At 39.0% G+C, this 20,737-nt stretch overlaps 2 protein-coding genes across 4 annotated transcripts in view; one reads left to right on the top strand and one right to left on the bottom strand.

The window, feature by feature from the left end:
• LOC136250834 (uncharacterized) overlaps nt 1-20,737 on the bottom strand; it is a 443,931-nt gene that overhangs the window by 53,554 nt on the left and 369,640 nt on the right. The gene's annotated exons all lie outside the window — the stretch shown is intronic.
• On the top strand, nt 8,114-10,769 carry LOC136251616 (uncharacterized). The gene is made up of 4 exons (XM_066044073.1): nt 8,114-8,416; nt 8,468-8,530; nt 9,987-10,040; nt 10,101-10,769. Exons 1-4 carry the CDS (start codon nt 8,345-8,347, stop codon nt 10,767-10,769), a joined length of 858 nt encoding a protein of 285 aa, XP_065900145.1. The 5' UTR covers nt 8,114-8,344.

The following is a 20,737-nucleotide window of genomic DNA, read 5'->3' on the forward strand; positions in this document are numbered from 1 at the left end:
ATGTATCTTGCTTCACTACATTCTATCACTTTAAGCTTTCACCTGAGTCCCTGTCAAACACAGTAATATCAAAGATGCGATCGTGTTAATTCCCAATGGTTTTGTATTAGAACAAATCATGTTTTCATATTGTAAACATGTTTGTATGCCAGAATTATTCTTACTAGATATATGGGATATGCATAAAGTCCTTGTCCTTGCTCATATTAAAGTACTTTTTGATAACAATTCTGGTGTTTAAAGGATTCACAGTACTATGAAATGTTTGGGAAGCTGGCCCAGTGTTATTAACAAAAGACAAGGCCTCAGGTGAATGTGAACAAGCCATAGGTCCATACCTCATTTTTAAATTAAATGCACTAGCTTGCTAACTTTTGCTATGATACATGTGTGACTGACTGAATTATTTAGAATGTTGTATAAGGGTGACGCTTTATTAGAGTATCTCAATTTTGCTGCTGATATCAAGTGATATTAAGTATTAAGGGCCGTGGACATGGTGACTTGTTTCTATAGCAAAACCAATGCATACAACTGCAGATACATAAACCAGTAGCTAGATGTATTTCAGAGGTGCTTCTCAAACTGTCCTTCATTTGTAATGCTGTGTAATGGGCTGAACATAGCTGAAGCACAATGTCCATTTCACTTTTCAGCTGGTTTTTGATAGGTGGGGTGTGCATTCACACGATGACTTAAACTCTAGTGCTATTCTTTTTTATGTGGTATGCGTGGATTCACTAGTTATAATAATCTTACAAAAGTATACAAACAAAAATATTTAGAATAGGGATCATAGAAAAAAAGTAGGGAAACAAGGGAGGTTGCCTACATCTGAAGATATACTAGTGGACCCTAATATGTCTATACCCTGCATGAATGAGAATACCCACTAGCATATCTGCAGGTGCATAGGCAAAGGGCATAGTCTCCATGCTCTGTTTTTGTAGTGAACTGCAGGATCATTGCAGCCAGTGCAATAAGGGGTGTGGTTAAAAATATACTCTGTTTTCTGTTTTAATTGTTATTGATGCATTTACCTACTAGGACCTGTTTATTTTTCAATCTATTGTATTGTTCTTGACAGCCATTGTAATGAACACGAGCAAGTTCGGGCAGCACTATTCCAGCTGCAATTTCTTTCTACCTCTGAGACTGCTTCAATTCTGTTGTCACATAATTGGCAGACAGGGATTACTCCTTCCCAACTATAAAAGTTTAGCACAAACTTTTGATAACACATACACTATGGCTACAACAAGTCTATCATTAATGGAATTCAGGCCAATACCGATCCTGAAGCATCCAAAAGTTTATTACCATTTCTATGATGTCACAAAAAGTGTTTGCTGGCCAAACAGGCTACATCATACCACAGCTGATTGTTGTAGGCAGCTCATTACACAACCGACTTTGAATGCTGAGGTAGAATGGATCCACATCACTAGCCTTAGGTTTCACTCACAGAGGTGGTAGTTGACTACAAATAAATCCCAAACACTCTAAACCCACCCATTAACACAGGACTAAAAATGTTTACTGGGTAAGTCAGGACACAGTATCTGCCTGGTGTAGGCAATGACATTAGTCTTGAACATGAGACATATATCTAGCTTAAGTGCTTTGTTTGATTCATATAGCTTACTAGACAGTTATTTGGTTCAGAACTGGAGGTTATTGTTATCTTTGGCAGCACCAGTTGATGACTAACTTTTACAGTTGCTGAATTTATGCAGGAAGCCAATACAGTTAAGGAAATAGGCTTCTCAGACTCACACATCATGACATTAGGAAGATGTATTGCCTTGTCAAAAGTGTATACATACCTCTTTATGCTACCCCTTACTAGTAAACTATTAAGCAACTAATACAAACTGGGACAAGTGCAATGGACAACATACATCCAGCTTTCATACACTCCAGAATACTGGTATTCACTTTACATATATTAAATACATATTTATAACAATACATACAAGGAAAGAGTATTGCTTGGGTAGAAAGCCATCTTGTGGAGAAGATGCCTTTTTGTGGTGGTATAGCACCCAAGCACCTTTGCGCAGTTGCTTTCATACCATTTGAGCTATCCTGTATAAACAGGTTAACTATCGAGCTTCATGCTGGTATGGTCAATGGTCAACAGAAAAATTACCTATTAGGTTACTCCCAGGTAGATGGAGCCCTTGTACACCTTCTAACCCCAACCACAATCATTTGATAGTGGTGGGAAATCAGGCACTCTGTAGTGCTGAAGAAAGAACACACAATGCTGCTTGAAGAAGGAACAGTGGATGGTCTGTATGTATAAAGGTGAGTGAAGTGAGTGAGTGAGTGAGTGAGTGAGTGAGTGAGTGAGTGAGTGAGTGAGTGAGTGAGTGAGTGAGTGAGTTAGGCAGGCAGTAGAAAATTTATCTTAATTTTTTTTAGATTTTGTAGCAAGCATTTTGGATCATACTGAAGGAACTTGCTTAATCAATACAGCCAAGCTGTCATGAAGGTATTGCATGGCTGGTTTCTGGCCAATATTTTTTTGTGAGAAAATGCAAACCTTCATGATCCCTAATGTACACAGTTACTAACTTCAGAGTACAGTATAATGGTCGGCCATCGGTAAGTTTTGATCAAGTAATGCTGTTGACTGATCAATGCACCCATTGATAGGCCATTTGTGCCAATCAAAATATCACTATAATTCTTAATTATGAACTTTATGATAGTTATTATTATCACATCATTATCTTTCATTGTTGACTCTATTTAGTCCCTGCATAAAGTCTTCATCCTGTTGAAGGATGACCCGATGTGCATGTGTAAGACCTTGTGCTTACATCAATGATTGTGGGTTGCTGTTTATGTTGTGAAGCCGAAAGCACCACACGAGCGACTCTTCACCCAGGAGAAGAAGAGAAACACTACATTTATAAAGTGAAGCTATGATATTAAGTTTAAGACTGCCATTTTATGGTTAGAATGTGCTTTTTTTTCAGGAATGCTAGCATGTTGAGAGTGGAACCACCTTTGAAAAGATGCCTAAGTGTTCTGCAGCAGTATCAATCTAGTACTAGAGAAAATTTAGCTTAGATGAAAATCATAATTAGTGACAATCCTTACTACCACACTTAGTTAATGTAAAAACAATTGGCCACTGAAGCTGTACTATGCATGTAAAATATTATCAAGAGTTAATAATAGTGGAGGGGAGAGTGTCTAACGCTGTATAGGGCTGCATAAAATGAGCGCGTGGGAGCTAAAGGGCTTCACCACGGATAATCTCGTGTTTAGTCGCATTCTCTACACTTGACAACTAGAACCAATCGTCACTTTTGTCAGGTCATATCAACGATGCTGCACAAGTTCATGAACACTAGAATCGATATTTGGGAAGTGCTGATAGTGGTATTTGGTTCCAACATGGCAGACCAGGTAACACCGCATCGCGTCTTCAAACGACGGTTTTCCTACTTCCCATCGAGATGATGTTTCTTCTTCCACTAGAATCTGTTTTCCACTCTCATGGGTACCGCCACAATTTGATATCTTCGACTGAGAACCATGAACGGACGCCATTTTATAACACTCGCTTCTCACGTGAACTGCTATCGATACACTCTTTTCTGAATGAGTATTGCGCCGGCCGCGTAACCATAATTGAATGCGTTAACACGTCGCTTGTTAAGATTGCTGAAGCCCTTTAGCTCAAACGCGCTCATTTTATACAGCCCTATAGAGCGTTAGACACTCTCCCCTCCACTATTATTAACTCTTGATATTATGCATTATTTCAATTGTATAGAGTAGATACAGGGGGGTAGGACATGACGTCAACTAATTGAAAATGACGTGTGATCACATACTACTTCGCTGTTGAATTTGTTGTACCAGATATTTATACTTTTAAGGTAAATGTTTAGCGAAAAACAATTCATCTATGATAATTATACAGATTGTCGCGGTGAGCCCTCTGAGCCCCGCTTTGTGTAGGGGTTAATGACCAATGCGCTTTATTTGGAACACAGTCTAAAGCGAAATGGCCACACCAATGAAATATAGCTTCGTAGAAGAAGTTACAGATGATCTACATGATTTGACTATCAATACACCTTGTGGTAAGAAGAAACAAGCTACGGTACAAATCAGCCACAAGTTAAACGATCCACGCGTGGAACACGCGTGTTATTTTCGTGTACCTGATTATCGTGTGAAGCCTCGCGAGACTTAGTGAGTAATTCGCACACTTACCAGAAAATGTGCGTGCACCTTAGCTACATATTGCAACTGTTAACGAGAGTTAAATATACATAGCAAGCATACTAACAAAGTATAGTAGGCACACACAAATACATACGCGGTCCACTGACATTATAAACTCTGTACCGGGTGTGAGATCGTCCTTCAAAGATATCGGTAGGCATTAAAACAAATTCTGCTAGCTCGCATGCGCAATTCTGTTCGAGGCCACGTTGTTGTAGTGTTGTGTTGTTGTGTTGACAGTGTGAGTCGAGGTGATATGTTTCGTGAAAGAAGGAAAAAGAGAGATAAACGTGGTGTGTTTTTTGAAGTATGCGTAGAAATTTTAGCGTGAAATGTGTACTTTTCAGAGGAAAAGGAGACCTACGCTGTGGTGTCATACGCCGATGATGGTACAGTAGGGAAAGTTCCGCGAAAGAATATAGTAGAAGATAAAGACATTGTCATTGGTGAAACCTACTTTGTCCGTTGATCGGATGGAAAGAAATATTCAGCCGAGGTGTTGTTTATTGGTAAGAATGTTGTAAACTACAGTGTGCACAATGCAGTTTATTTGTACTTATTATAACTGGTGTGTTAGCCAGCACCATGCAGAGCTTTAAATAGACAAATAATAACTAAAGAATATGGCTTGCTTATTCACTTCATTATAATCAGGGGGGTTTGGAAACTCGCACGCCGCCATTTATATTTCACACCTCTGTTTAGTGGCTCTCAATTTTTTTTCCTCCCTCTCAAAGGCTCATGGTAGCTTAGATTCGCCTGAAACTTGTTCTGTGACTTGTTTAATGCTATACCTTGAGCAATGGCTGGTTTGGAACTCCAGCAGCAGCAGCAGCAGAGAAAGGGATTTCGTCTCGTTGCGTCTGAATATCACCAGGTTTCACAATTTTTTCGTCACTCTAGTGGCCAGGTACTTGCATGTTTTGCGTTGAGATTTTCTGTGTAGCTTCATATACATTAGTTCTATGTTATAGGCTATGTATCTTTGTAAAAGTAAGGTGTCAAATTCCTCGTAGACGAGGATAGAACGTGTGAAAAATAGAAGTTTCAAATCCCCCCACTCTACTATCTATGTTATAATGAAATAGCAAATCCATCATTCTAGTTTGTTTACTGATCAGCAGGAGGCTAATTGCATTTGTGTGTGTCTCACTATAGTTGTAAACAAGTGCCTATGGTTTGCTTGTCAATTATTTTTATAACAGGCAACTTAAAACTTGTCAACTGATGCAAGGGGCTAAAACAGCTACAGAAAACTTGTACCTTTATTGCAGTGCTGGATGTAATCTGAGGTGTTAAATACTACCTTTTATAGAAGGCTCATTGCATTCATACTTGTAAACTTGTCCACATGTGCCCTATACCAATAATAACCTACTGGTAGTACCATTAACTCTTGGTAGTACTGTTTAATTTCTTGTTGACAGGTGCATGCGTTGGTGGAGTTTGCCTGTTGAATTTTGAAGTGTCTTTAAGTTCATTAAAACTTGATAGTGGTGGTTGATGTTACAAAAGTCACTTTTCACAATGAGAGCGATTCCAGATTGGCAGAGGGCCTAGAATTCACTTTGTGTAAGAACACGTTTGTGCATCCAATTTGGCTTGTCAGTTCAAATAATTTTCTGCAAGATTCATGTGCAAACTACTGTACCTGGTTCTTTTGTTATGTTGTGCACCTCCCACCAGAAAATTATGTTGTCAATCAGAAAAGTAGGCTAGGTCTTCAACCATCACTTTTGTTAGGGTTTGGTCTTTGGTGACCACAAACCATCAGCTTGTTAACTGAGTACATGACACCTTTTTATAGCTGAAAAGTCTATTATGGAAAAACTGGTCTGGCAATTATGGTTATATCATATTTATACCTTCTAAGTAATAGTTAGACAGCAAATACCAGCCTCTTCGGGGAATAAATGTTGAGTAGGAGGTGTTAGAATGATGCAACATAGAAACCAAGGCGGATAACTTACTTAGACAATGGTGTACAAACACTGAACCTAGTGCAGAGCGTTCCTGTTGTCGAGCCTGTTGTAAACACCAATGCAAGCGAGTTTTCCGGTGGTGAACTGAGTGGATACGTAGCCAGCAAATCCATTAAACGTGAGTAAAGGACACAGTTTTAGTTGTAGCTATTGGCAGCGACGACTTTAACGAGCCATACTGTCTAATACTTGGTGTATAAATCGGTAAATACTAGGCGAAAGGCCACAAGTTGAATTACTCATCGCGGGCTTTGCCAGCTTCAGTATTTTGGCCAGGCTAAACAGTAATACTGCTGAAACACAGCCATCAATTATGCAAGATCGTTACAATCGGCTCGCAATCGCTTCACTTTGCTTGGTGTTTACTAACGTGTTAAATACTAATTGCCACAAAAAGGCTATTAAATTGCATTACTGTGCGTAATTGTGGTTGTCACCTGACCGCAGGTCTCTTAGCACTAAGAGACTTGCTGCGAAGTCTCTTCGTAAACAAGAGACCTCCACACATCAAACGAAACACTGCATACCATTGTCTAAAGTGAGTTGGTCTGGTCTTGGTAGATGTTCTACCAGCTCCCTGCATATGGACAAATCAGTAGTGGTCTGGTTCAGGCATGACTAACCAAACCCACTTCTCCAGACATAAATCACTCATTTTCAGAATACTGTATTAAGTTAATATTTATGATTTACTTAGCCAACTCGATGAAATATTCATTAGGTAATGAACGTGAAGCCACAGAAAAGGAGCATTTGTTGGTCTATGATGACAGTGACACAGGGAAAGAGGACAACCAAGAAGAAGACAGGTACAGTGAGGTACATACTTTTAGTACTTAATGAGACTTTGTATAAGTTGTTACTGCGTGTATAGTCGCTTTCTTTATTTTCCATGATCGTTCTTTTTACACCATAAATAATACAAATAACAGGGTTAATCTGAAAGGGTCTCAGTGGTGTTGGTTGTTGAATATTTAGCACAAAACTAGCACACTACATGGTTCGCATGGGAATTAGGGACTAATACCAAATAGTGTCAAGCTTTTAGGAGGCAAACTAGTCAAACTGGTAATGCAGGCAAAGCACTCTAGAACAGCTGAATACCAGCAAATATTACTCTGTACTTCATTCCAATCTGGTTACTGCGGGAGCAACTTAAGCTTTATTACTCCCACTCTAAATTCCTACCTCTTTATTCTTCACAAGCATGCAGATATGTTAAATTGGGTGTTATTGTGAAAGAGTAGTACCGTAATATGATTGAGAAAATTAGCGGATTCTGAGTATATAGGTCCCACCAAATGGTGGTAAAATGGTGATAATTTCTTTGGGATTAAGGATGATCAATGACTTTCCCTAGTTGGTTAAAGATTATGCACTGGGCAATCAGCTCAGGTGCTTAGCCCAGGGTGCAAGAACTCCACTTGGTTTGATCAAACATTGTATACTATACATTAGCCAATACTAATTAAATAAATGTGTTAAGACTTTATGATTGTACACTGATTGGTTGATAGTGTTAGCTTCTTTAAGAGACGATTCGACATCTTTTTTATGATATCTCCTCCACATTCATTTGTGTTGACTGTGATGGTGAACTTCTCAAAAGCTCAAAATATTCTATGACTGGCTATACTAGTTTTTCTGACATGTCTTTAAGGGGTTCAACAACACCTCGCATCACAGAATTAGCATATTCAGTATTTGCTGGGTTGAAGAATCAACACTCTCCTGAGTGGGGCATTAAATAGATGCAAACAACTTAGTTCCACAAGGTTGGAATAACCAGTGAGCACAGTTTTCCTTCCCAATAACAGCTAAATTCTCTGCAGGGGTACCACAGTATATTTAAAACAATATCATAGAAAACAACACTCAAATACACTGTAATCCATCTTGTAGAGTTAGGAAACAATGTGATATCACATGACTGCTTGAGGTCTAGGATAACAGATATTTCAACTATGCAGGCTATAGCTATGCTATGTAATAGTGATTACTGTGTTAAATTAATATTATGTATGTAGGTTCCGCCAAAGAAACAGCTATCGAAAAAGAAGCAGCCACATACTAAGAAGGTGGCATCTAAGAAATGTAAGAAGCAGGTGCCAATGAAACAAAAACTTCCGTCTGATGGAAGAAAGACAAAGACTAAAAAGGCTAAACAACCTAAAAAGACACCTGTATGTGTTGTAATCCTGATGTACAATAATTATACTAATGTATAATCACAGGGGAATAAAGACAAAGACAATTTTACAATTGAAATTGGTTCACCAGCTTCTACTTCTGAAGAGGTACAGTGATAACACGTATTAATATAAAATAACAATGCCACTTAATTGGATAGTGTGTTTATTGATTTTTAAGTTTATTAACAATATGCAAATTTAAGAAGATATTCTGCTGACTTTCACTGTGGGTGGTCATTATTTAATAATGAAGTGCAGCAGTATAAACAATTTGTCTGCCTACAAATAAAGTTTTTGTTAGCTTAGTATTTCTCCCATGCTTCATGGTAGCCTACAATATATTTTTGCAATAGTTTGTGAAATATTATGCACTTTCAAGTTTATAAAATCTTGTATGATTCCCATTAGTTGCTTTCCCAGCCAACTATTGGTATCTATTGCTGTTCCAAGCCATGTAGAATTGTTTCAGCGATTAACCTGGCATATTGCTATATGTGTGCACTTAGCAAAAGACATTCCATTCTGCAATAATTTCCACAGTATCCACTCATTTCTTACAAGATAAGTTAATAAGAAAGTTGAATAAATTGGATTACGATAAATTTGTTTTTGATATTCATCTACAGTGAGGCATAAGTTGTTAATGGTACAACTAGTGATTGTGACATGTCATTATTGTTGAATAATTTATTACCTGATTGGTGCAAGACAGTGACCTCTGAATGAGAGTAGTTGTGTGTATACAGAAATTCCTTGACTCTCCTTTGTTCACACTAGCTATAAACAAATAAACCTGTTGCTGCATTTTGGAAAACTGATTGAAATCATGCATTAGACGTTTCGAGATAAATAGTTTTAAAGATTTCAAGCCACCTTAGCTCACCAAGGGTAATGAGCACACTTATGACATTTACACACAAGATGCATAAATTTATTACTTTTTAGAACATTCAAAGAACTTAGGTTGCTTTTACAGTTTCTTGGCAAATAAGTTGGACTATCTGAACTGTTGGACATGCAAGGTATCATGGATGCTCACAATAGGGTGGGTGGGTGTGTGGGCAGGTTGGGGGAAAGGAATAGACTGTAAAATGGCATTGCACAAATACTGAAGCTAAAAGTTACAATCACAGTGGCTCCTTAGTGGCTGATATGCAGCAGAGTGAACACAGAAAATGTTTGGCCAACTTAAAAAGGCCATCCACCAATAGACCACTGATTCTTGCCACCCAGGACCTCACTAAGGCTATCACTGTTTGAGGCCTTCACACAACCCAGAAAAAGACATCTATCAAGAAACGTTTGAGCGATGCTGTGGGTCAAAACATGTAGAGCTTACCACTGGCGGTGTTAATTTGATTTTGCCTGATGTGTAATTTGGATTGGTTTTCCAATATCTGGTAACAACACAGAATGTTCAAAACTACTGATTACATGCCTCGCACTAAGGCAATTTGGCAATAAACAGATCTTTCTGTTTTTGAATTATATTGTAATTTTATAGCTGCTAGTGTTGTGTGTACATTATTTATGTCATAAATTACTATTTTATATTATGCAGGAAGACAGATCAGACGACGAAAGTGAAGTTGATTTCCTTGGAGAATTGAGAAACGTATGAATAAACTGTTTAATTTAATGTGTGTATACTGACTGGCTCTTGTGTTTGTTGTAGCTACAACTGGGCTTATCCAAGCTATCAGATCAAGTTGCCATAGCATTGGAGTCAACACCAGAAAGCCATAAGAAATTAGTGTATTCTTCGGGTAACCAGGCTGAGGAGAGAAAGCAGGTGCCACAGTTGACAGGTACCGGGCCTCCAGTTGCAAGTTCTTCGCCTGGGAACACTTTTAACTTTGATGTGCGACAGCAGGGTAGCTACAGCCGTGCACCATCAAGTTATGAGGGCGATTACAGTAGACCGAATAAGTATTCCACGAACACTTTCAATATTGATGTTCGCCATCAAAATAATGCAGAAAGGAGTGGCGCTGAATGGTATAATGATCGTAATGTTTATTCTCCGATGGAGGCATCGTTTGATGCTTATGGAATGGATGACAGAACCAGGGAGGGAGAAAGTTTTGATTACGGTGGTACTATGGACACGTCTTATGCCGACAACATATTCAATGAAACCAACAGTTTTAATGATGTTCTGGGTAGTTCAGGTTGGAGTAGCCATTCTCAGTTTGACCACACATATGCTGGGAATAAAAATATAAACAGCAGTCCCAATTTTGATTTTCAGTTGTCAGACAACAGTGGTAGTTTTCAAGAAATGCAAGCCGATGTATATGATGAAAATTATGTCCCTCCTCACGACCTCTGCCGCCACCAATAGTGATGCCAGGCATAAGTTGTGCAGCTTTTGGCCAGTCCTCTGTTTGTAATGATAATGAGGTACGCAAGAAGTTACCTATTCGCTCCTTCAATGTAAAGAAACCAAAGAGAAATGATAGGCTGTACCCGATTACAGAGGTGTTTAACCCAATATTTCTACAAAATCGGAAGCAGGAAAGTTCATCCCGTGCAAATTTTGCCACTAGATTGATTAAATGTTTCATTTCCAAGGCTGTCAGAATGACATCGAATGTGTCTGGAAAACATGGCAAAAACAAATTAGACAAAGATATACTTGCAGCCGTAAAAGTTGCCACCTTTAAGATGTGGCCATTGCGATCCACAGAGAACGAGCAACTGGCCTGGTCGAAGTGTGTCAAATCTATTGATGAAATGGGACGGAGGTTGAATCGGCCACCAAGATCTGCAAAAAACTGACTGTTTTCAAAAGTGACTGGATCTTTTAATGGTTAATAACATGATTTAGGTTCAACAGTTTTTTTTTGTTTGGCTTTTACTGGTTACATTGTTAATTTATTGCTTTGGTTTTGTTCAGTACACAGTTTTGTTTTATGTACTGTTTTGTTTCGTTCAGTACTCGCGTTTGTTTTATGTACTGTGTTGTCAATGTAATCAGTTTTGTCATGTTTCTTAGTTCATCAAAAATAGTACAATTGTGTCATTTATGGCATTCAGACTCGTTTTTGCATGTATTTTTATGTTCTAAACAGTCCCCCCTCCCCAAACACACACAGAGATGATTTCGGTTTGCTAAGAAGTGCCCCTAATCTCATGTTTTGTCAAATGTTGTCAATTAATCAAAATTTATACAAGAATACTGGGTCATGTTAAACTATAGTTACATAGTTGAAAGAGTACAGTACACATCAGTGCCCAGAGACGTCTCCTCTCTGCTTAACAACAATTAGCATCATTTTTTTTATGTGGTTAATGTATCTCTGACATGTATTGGGTGTTAGTGTTTTCCAAAAATTCTTGATGCCAGATTTGAGACCCTCAAGATTCCTGTTTTCCAGCTTGCGGAAATGTACTGAGCGTAGGTAGTTCTTCATTGAACCCCATACTTTCTCTATTGGGTTGAGGTCCGGACTTTCTGCTGGAGTTTTCCACCAGTTGACCTTACGTTTGGTGAAAAAATTTTGTATGTAACGACTTCTGTGTTTGGGGTCATTATCCTGTTGGAATCGATGACTGTGAGGAAATTTGGCTTTTATGAATGGCAATAGTCCAGCTTTCAAGATGGTAGCATATCGGATTGCGGTCAAATTCTCAGTAAACATGATTACCCTTGAAGCACCTCTCATACTGATTGCACCCCAAATGTGCACTTTCAAGGGGTGCTTAGGTTTTGGCTTAAACTTTCGTGGCTGCCCTCTTCGTCTTGAAGTGCGTCTGCTTCGTTCAATGGCAACAGAGCATTCATCCGACCATATCACATCTTTAAAATTCTCACAATTGATCCTCTGCTGCAAACACCATAGCAACCTCTTTTGCTTATTGTTGTTTCGTATCATTTGACAGTAGTGTGGCACACTTGATACCCATCCTGTAATAGTATGCACTAAGTGATTTTTTGCATCTACACACATGTAAATAGTGCTCAGTTTAGGGAATTTACCCTCACCCAATAATTCAGTGTCCATGACAATTAGTTTGTGACCATAGCTACTTGAATGCACACAGCGACCAGCCTCTAGAAATAATTATTGTTCTGGTGTTCATAACTATTTTTAAAACTCTGCATGCTATTTTAAGGTGAAATTATCTGCTGAGTGATAACACGAGTTGGCTGTTAAGACTATTCAGCATACTCAACAAACTATATATTGGGAATACGCCAGGCACTAAAGCCCATTTTTTTCATAAGGCCACTGCAACAGAATACACTAGCTGAGAGAATAGAGCATTAGCCTAGGGTGTGGACTCAAAAATAATTTTCACAGCCGTGGTTCAAAGCACATTATCAAATTAGAATTTAGTGCCTAAGAAATGATTCAAGAGGCTCTTGTTAATTTACTTACTTTGAAATCATCACGTGTCTATTGCAGTAAAGAGCAGTCTTGTAAACCTGTTAAGAGTTATGGAGACAGTTTAAACGGTTAGTTCAGTATACTCTGCGTACACGTGTTAATGCATTCATAATAAGCCTGGAGCTGTACTAACAATGATTCCCCAGCTAGGCTCTACGAGGAGCATCCCTTACACTAGCTATTTTTATACCAAACTTATCTGACATACCTAACTGCTTTTTGGCACGGTAAACAGTTGAAGAAGATACATTCACACCCTTCTTTCTTAACATACGACGTAGCTCATTGCATGTGATCTCGTCATCTTGGTCTAGTGCATTGTCGATCATTCGTAAGTGCTGGAATGATAGCTTAGCAGCACGAGAAGGTGGTCTTAGCCTGTCTGATATAATGCCTTCATTGTTGTACTTCTTGATCAATAGGCAGAGGCTTGTTTTCGACACCTCAATACCTTCATCGCGAAGTCGAAGCTGGATGTTCTTAAGCTTATACCCTTGATGTCGCAATATAATAACCCTCCTTCTGGTCTCCATAGACATTCGACCCATGTTTTTCGCTACACAAAGAGTGTTAAGTTGAATGCTGCACACGCAAAACTGTGTATTCGTGCTCTGGCATCGTGCAAATTCGTGTGCGTGGCTGCATAAGTAGTGAAGTCCACGTGTGGGTATTGCGTGTAGCAATAACGTGTGTTTAAGTTGTGGCTGATTTGTACCGTACTAGCAGATTGCAAGGGAGAGTGAAAGGAAAGGTACTGTTTCCTCCAGTCAGCGAATCAGCAAGCACGAAATGGAATGACGAAGAGCTACAAGCACTTACTTGTTTTCTGCTGTTGCATACTAATGGAAAATCTTGGGTGGCACACAAGGATGACAAATTTTGGAGCCAGGCTGGAGTTTTTATTCAACAACAATTGAAAACCAGCCATTGTCACACAGGTGTGTATACTGCTTAGACAGTACATGTGTAAACTAATCTTTATAGGTGCATCATGTAGAACAAAAGCCACTGTCAGACTTGCAAAGCAGTTTGCAACTCCGGCTATTGCAGAACAACATTTTAGCAAGCTATTCAACCCTACTACAACACCAGTTACAAGTCCAGTATGTAATGTTACAGTATCAACAGCAGTTACAGAACCGTCAGTTACAACTGCATCAGTTGTAACTTCTACACAACCACAGCTTACCACCAACTCCTGTTTTGTTGTAATCAATCCTGCAGTCACTTCCTGGTGATGTGCAGTCATGTGCTGATATCAATATGGCACCATCATCACAACAATTAAAGACCATCGACTCTGTAGAGATGCATTGTGTAAGTGCATTAGTCAACTTGAAATTAGACGAACAGTTTAAAGTTTTGAATAAATTGTTTTGTGGCTTGTTGCAAAAGAACAGTGCATGTGTATGTCCAGATGAATTCCTTGAGCTTAGTGCAAATGCTATGGCACATCTCCATAACTGTCAGTGTAGCAATGTTGTCTACCTTTTGTCTCAAGCTCTGGGTACTGTGAGACCAGATTCATCGGATTCCCTTTTACCAGCCAATAGAATGCCCATGGGACTTATCGAATATTCAGTTAGCTTCTTTACTTCACAGCATATCAATGAGGTATTTCTATAACCATGGATGTGCATATACATACGTTTTTGTTTAGATCAGATGCCCTTCTGACTACCGCTCATGGCTACAGACCATGTATGTGCTTTTGGCCCGAAATGGTGCAACATATTTAGTGGTCCTCTTTGGAGTTATTGTCCAATCAGTCAACTAAGCGAACCCCACCAAAGGACTTCTACAATGCATCCTGAAAAGGTATATTATTTTGTTGCATTATGTGTGCGTATTTGTGTTGTGTTGTGTATAGGCTTTAGTCAATGTTCCTGCCATTTTGGAAAGAACAATTCGTCGAGACATTGCATCTGGCCAATTTACAACAGGCCCAGAAATACAAGTCAGTATATTATAACATAGAGCTTACATTTAAAGCTTATTGTATAATAGACAACAGTGCTGGAAGAGTTGGTGTCACTAAACCCCAATGCACATTGGTGGATAAAGGGGGATGGCACAGATGTAATAAAGGGCTTGTGGCAGTCCTCGACTGGAGGATGGTCTGGAGATGCTGATTTAAATGATAGAAAATTAAACCAACAGTTTACTGAATTTTGTCAAAGAAATGAGAAGATAAATAATATTGGATCGCAGGAGTCAGTGGAAGCAATTAAGGTAGAATTGATGTCAGTAGTTGAAACAGTGCAAGAAGACCTGCAGTTCATTTCGTCAGGTATGCTGTAGCATATGCATGTGTATGTCAGGACTAAGATTTTTTTTTAATTTTAAGAATTAGTGAAAGCTAACAATGAGTATCAAGATAAATTGAAGGATGGTCATTGTACTGAGCAAACTATGTTTAGTTTTTCTTGGGATGTTGAAGAGCTCAAGTCACTCAACAGTGAAGGACACAGTATTCATTGTGAATTGCTAGCATGTGGAGAACAGTGTACCCACTTATTATTTGGTGAACACAATGTTGCAAGAAAATTGACATCTATTCGAGAGTGGCTATTGGCTTTTAATAGGTGGATTGTGCATTTCAGAAGATCTCCTGCTAGTCATGTTTTTGTGTTCATGTTGAATTCAGATCTTCGCGATCGGAAGCCCTATGCTCTTCCCGTACAATGTCTACCATATGCAGGCCTTAAAAAAGTAGATATGCGACGATTGATAACAGACTTGTGTAGAACTATGGTGTCTTTTGGAATGAATGTTTCAGGTATGTATTATGAAATTTTCCAGACTAGGTTTATTTCTCCATTCTCAGGTTTTGTAAGTGGTGGGAAATTTAATTACCTTTGCTTAAAGGGATACACACGTCCCCTTCCTATGCTAAAAATTCATTCAGATGTGTGCAAGAAATACAGCAAGCTATCTTCTAAGAAACTTTATGCTATGCTGACACCAAAAAGTATGTATTTACCATAAAATGTGTACGTTTAACACCATGACCTTATCAGGAGATCCTGATGGCAAATTTGTTGTTGAGATTGCTAATCTTGTTGTAGATGAGGCGTTTTGGAAGAGATATGGTACATGAAATCACATGGTGTATCTTGGAGTGGCATTGTACACAGGCTACGTATTAGAACTACCCCAGCTGGTTACATGTCTTCCACTTGGAAACCAGGTTATTGTTTAACAAATATAAAATGATTTAAATTTCTCTCTAGGCATAAGCGAATCAATTGATGACCAAATGAGATCAATCCTTGCTCAGTTGGAATACAAGCATACCATTGACATGTATGAAAAGAAAGGTATACCTTTCTGGACTTTCATGTATGTTCCTGAACTGTACCCTGTGACAAAATCTACATTTATGAACGGGAAGATGATGCTCACCTTCTTAAGGTACAGCATTTAGTTATGCATCTGTTATGCTAACTATTTTGTTTGCTAACAGAGAATGGCTAGTCACACACGGAGCGGTGGTGCAAAACAGTTGAAGCTTGAGAGATTTGTGGAGGTACTCGATGATCCAACATCCCTTTTGACTTACCCTGCATTGAAAGGGTCTCGGAAACAATCTGTGGTGGATGCTGAGTGATTTTTCAATCCTGACTTAGCAAGGTTTATGGAGAAGAAGGGGTACCACTTTGAAGCCAAGTTTATAAGGACGATTTGGAACTGGAGGAGAGCTACCGATGAGCGTGGTCTCAGTGAACTACAACGTTCAAAGTTTAATTACCAGTTATGATCTTGGATGAATTGATGCCTTGGTACAAGGAAGTGTATGATGTCAGTTTGCTTGAAGTGAACAGGTACGTAACTCACATAGGTGTACATTATGTTCAATTGCTGTTCTAAATTATTGTTCTAGGAATCCTACAAATATTTTAGGATTTTCAAGAGACTGTGATGGCTCTTATTAACAACATCGAGGGTAGAGAGTGGCATTGGAGAGAATCAGGTAATAAAGGGCTTGTGGCAGAACACCCAAGAGCCAGCACAACTGACGATGTAGAATGTTTTTTTAGCTTAATGAGAGATACTATTAGGCAAAACTTTACAACAAAACAAGTGAAGTTTGGCATTCGAAAAGTGTAGAGTGAATTCATAAAACGTTTAGACCCTGATTTGCCATTCTTCTACCACACTTCAAGCCACACCAGTCACCAAATGCAAGATCAAGAGAGTCCCTAGAAGAGAACAACCAACTGCTTTTGCGCCATGACGTGCAACCATGCCAGTTAGGGGTACTACTTCAGTGCGACCAAAGTTCCACAATTTACCATTAGAATTACCTCCCCTCCCCTCCCAACCCAACCTATGCATTTAGCAGGCCATTCTTATTGTTGGTTTTTATCATTACATTTGTTGTCTATTGATCAAGTGCATTAATTCAGTGTATTGCCTACTCAGGTATAAAAATTTCCATCACTTGGTACTGCGACACCGGCACACTTCTTTGGACCACTTTCCCTTCCTAGTGATGATGATCCCTGCATAGAATCCGGGGCCTGAACGTGGCCAATTTATTACAAATTGTGCCCATGCAAATTTCACTTCTGTTATGGCATTATTTCTCATTGCATTGTGTAGCCTCTGTCACTATGTACCCAATAACATGCCATTCATTTCTAATATAGCACCTGAAGGCTACAGCCTGACTGTCTTTCTTGTTTTCTGGCTCTGGATAGATATTGACAGGCACTTCCTTATTTTTACTCAAAAGTTCACTGACTTCTTCTAGAACATCTGTCTTTTACGCACATGTGTACAACTGATGCACTTAAAAACAACACTGTGAAGTGTGACTTGCTCAGGACTGTTGCTGTGATGTGAACTCCTTGTACTGGAACTTTCTAATGAAGGACTAAGGGCTCTGATATCTTCCAAAGAAGATTTGACACATGGTCAATATCATCAACCCATAACCATTCCCAAATGACGTATCCTCCTAGGGGGGGCAACTTCAGTGTTGTTGTGTCAATACTGGAAGCAAATTCATCCTCCTGTGTACAAATATTACGTTTAAAATAATATGAATTGATGAATCATACATTATACTCACATTTATTACAACCACGGCCTTTATTAGCATCATAGCCGGATAATCTCTGTCCAGTAAAGGGCAATTACGCACGAAGACGTCGTACACTTCTCTTCATCAGTTTCTCTAGAATAACCTTTAATTCTAAGGGGTATTAGCGGCACTGTGAACACGTCGAAACTTGGAATCACATAGCAGACCATTTCTCCACGTGAAAGGACAATAACTTTGTCCTGCTCTTCTGGTTCTCCCTCACCAAAACAGCAAGCTTTGGGCGTATGAAATATTTGTATTTCACAAGACGAAGACGCCATAAACCTGTTCAAAGAATGCAAAGAATGATTGCATGGCTGCCTAGTGACTGATATGCAGCGAAATCAACATTTGGCCAACTATATCAAGCCATTTACCAGAACACTACTGATTCTTGTCAAACCAATTCTTTCACAAGACCAGAAACCACCATTTGAGCTTGCCACACCACCCAGAAAAACTCTCTTAAAGCCAGCCTTGAGTAGTTTGAGCAATGCTGAGGGTCAAAACCAGTAGTATGGTAGTGTAGATATCCACTAGTGGCATTAGTTTGATTTGTGCAATTTTGTAAAATCTAGTCACATATTGAGTGCATAATACAAGTATAAAATTAGGAATTTTAAGTTTAATTGGGAAAAAAAAATTGAGAAGCAAGGGAGGTTGCCTACACCTGCAGTGGTCATTTAATTCCTATTTCAGTCTATACCCGTTGGGGATTAAATGTCCACTAGTCTAGTATAATTGCAGGTGTAGGCAACCTCCCTTGTTTCCCTACTTTTTTCTGTGATCCTAATCAAAATAATTCCTTTACTTGTTTGTTTTCTTTTTATGACTGGTGAATCCGTACATACCGCAGCAAAAGAAAGAAAGGCACCAGAGTAAATGTTTTTATCTGAAAACATGCCCCAACTATTTGTTATTGACTCAAATGTGAAGTGGCCATTATGCTTTGCTTTCAGCTGTGTTCAGCCCATTTCATGGCAAGAACAGTAGGAGAAGTACCGCTGCATTCGATTCAGTTACTTCGGAAAATATGGGCAATTCCCATTTACAAACATAGGGAAGCCATCTTACTACCACAAATTGATACCTTGGATTGTCAGCAAAAAGAAGTGGGACACAAAGGAGGACAAAAGTAAATCCATGATGCATGCATTGTACGTGCTGTGGTATGCCGAAAGGCACTTGTCAAGCTGAAGCGATGTTGAACAGTGAAAAAATCAAGCCCATAGTCTTAGCTGTTTTCGAATTATGCTTGCCTGAAGGCATCAGGCAGGCACGCAGGCACGCAGGCAGGCACACAGGCAGGCACGCAGGCAGGCACACAGGCAGGCACATAGGCAGGCAGGCAGTCAGGAAATTCCATTGACTATTTTTTTTTTTAAAATTTTGTAGCAATCTATTGGAAGCATTTAGGTTGTGTATACTGAAGGCATGTTTATAGTTACTTAACCAATACTGCCAAGGTGCTAGAATGGTAATGTGAAGCTGGTTTTTTGGTGATATTGTTGGCCAGAAAAACCCAAACCTCTATGATCTAGAATATACAGTACAGTACTACCTACTGTATGATTATGCTCATATACTTGATTTTCTTTTACTTAAGTCATAGTCACATGTGGCCGAACATGTAGTTCCAGCTGTACAGGAGAAAGAAGTTTGTTGTCTGTGTACTGTGCTGTTTGATAATAAAGCATTTCAGAAGACTTGCAGAACTAGCTTTATCAGACTGCCAGGCTACTGTTATTGATACAACCAGCTTTGAAGATATTAGTTTGTTGCAACTCTCATTGATTAACTGATGAACACCACTTGTTGTCATTGCATAACTACTATATTACCATGGTCATCAACACAGTCTTACATCTTGTTTAATACTAGGCGTAGCAACCTGGGGGGTTAGAGCCCACTCTTATTTTCACTCTTATTTTAGAAGGGGCTCCTTTCACTTTAAAGATCAATAAATTTTAATAGAGCAGTCATGTACTAAATAAGCAAAGTTAACCACAATTGTTACAAAATTTTATCTCCTGTAGGGGTATGCCCCAGATCCCTGGAAAACGCATGTTCCGCATACCGAGTGAGCTATACATATTGTACAAATTGTATCAACCAGTCACTACCCTGTGTAGCCCCCTCACTTTAATTTTATAGCTACGCCTCTGTACTTAATAATGCACCACAAACTATCAAAATTTGGTGTAGACATTGGGTAAGTGTGTGCCTACATAATAGTAGACTTCAAATTTGTCTTTGGTAGGGTTGTTAGCCTATGTTGAAGTGCTATTATAAAAAGGAAAGGATGGAATTGTTCACAAGCAGAGGTTTTTCCACCCTAAAGTAACTCATTAACTGTGTGGATTGTAACAAAAAATTGTTGCAGTGCCACCTTAAAATTTGATATAAATGTTTTCTTATTATTTAGTATTGCTTGGGCACAATGGCTAATCAAATCTAATTTGATTGGCCATTTGCAACATTGCATGGCCATAAGTTGCATTGCCTTGGTGTGCAAAGCACACCCCACAGTGCAAAGCACAATTCCACTAGTGGGTATGGGGGCATGCCCCCCCAAGGAAAGTTTTAAAAATAAGACACCCTGAGATTGAATCTGAGCCAGTTTCAACTATTTATCACCTAATATGCATGTATATGTTTGCTGAGAAAAATTAATTGCATTCGTCAGTAAATTGTAGTGTTTTTAAAAAATAATGAGCTGAACAAATGTACATACGTAGCTACTCCAGGGGGGTAGGACATGACCCATACCCATTGACTGTGAGCCTCATGATACTGCTTCGCTCATCCAACTGCTCAGATCTTCTATCT

This window comes from Dysidea avara, chromosome 3 (genome assembly GCF_963678975.1).
Source record: "Dysidea avara chromosome 3, odDysAvar1.4, whole genome shotgun sequence".
Taxonomy (NCBI): domain Eukaryota; kingdom Metazoa; phylum Porifera; class Demospongiae; order Dictyoceratida; family Dysideidae; genus Dysidea; species Dysidea avara.

Bases quoted from the DNA above. Each gene is read 5' to 3' on its own strand.
- LOC136251616 (XM_066044073.1), top strand. From the start codon at position 8,345: ATGAAACAAAAACTTCCGTCTGATGGAAGAAAGACAAAGACTAAAAAG. The intron at 8,417-8,467 runs GTATGTGTTGTA...GTATAATCACAG, and splicing joins AACAACCTAAAAAGACACCT to GGGAATAAAGACAAAGACAA. The intron at 10,041-10,100 runs GTATGAATAAAC...TGTTTGTTGTAG, and splicing joins TCCTTGGAGAATTGAGAAAC to CTACAACTGGGCTTATCCAA.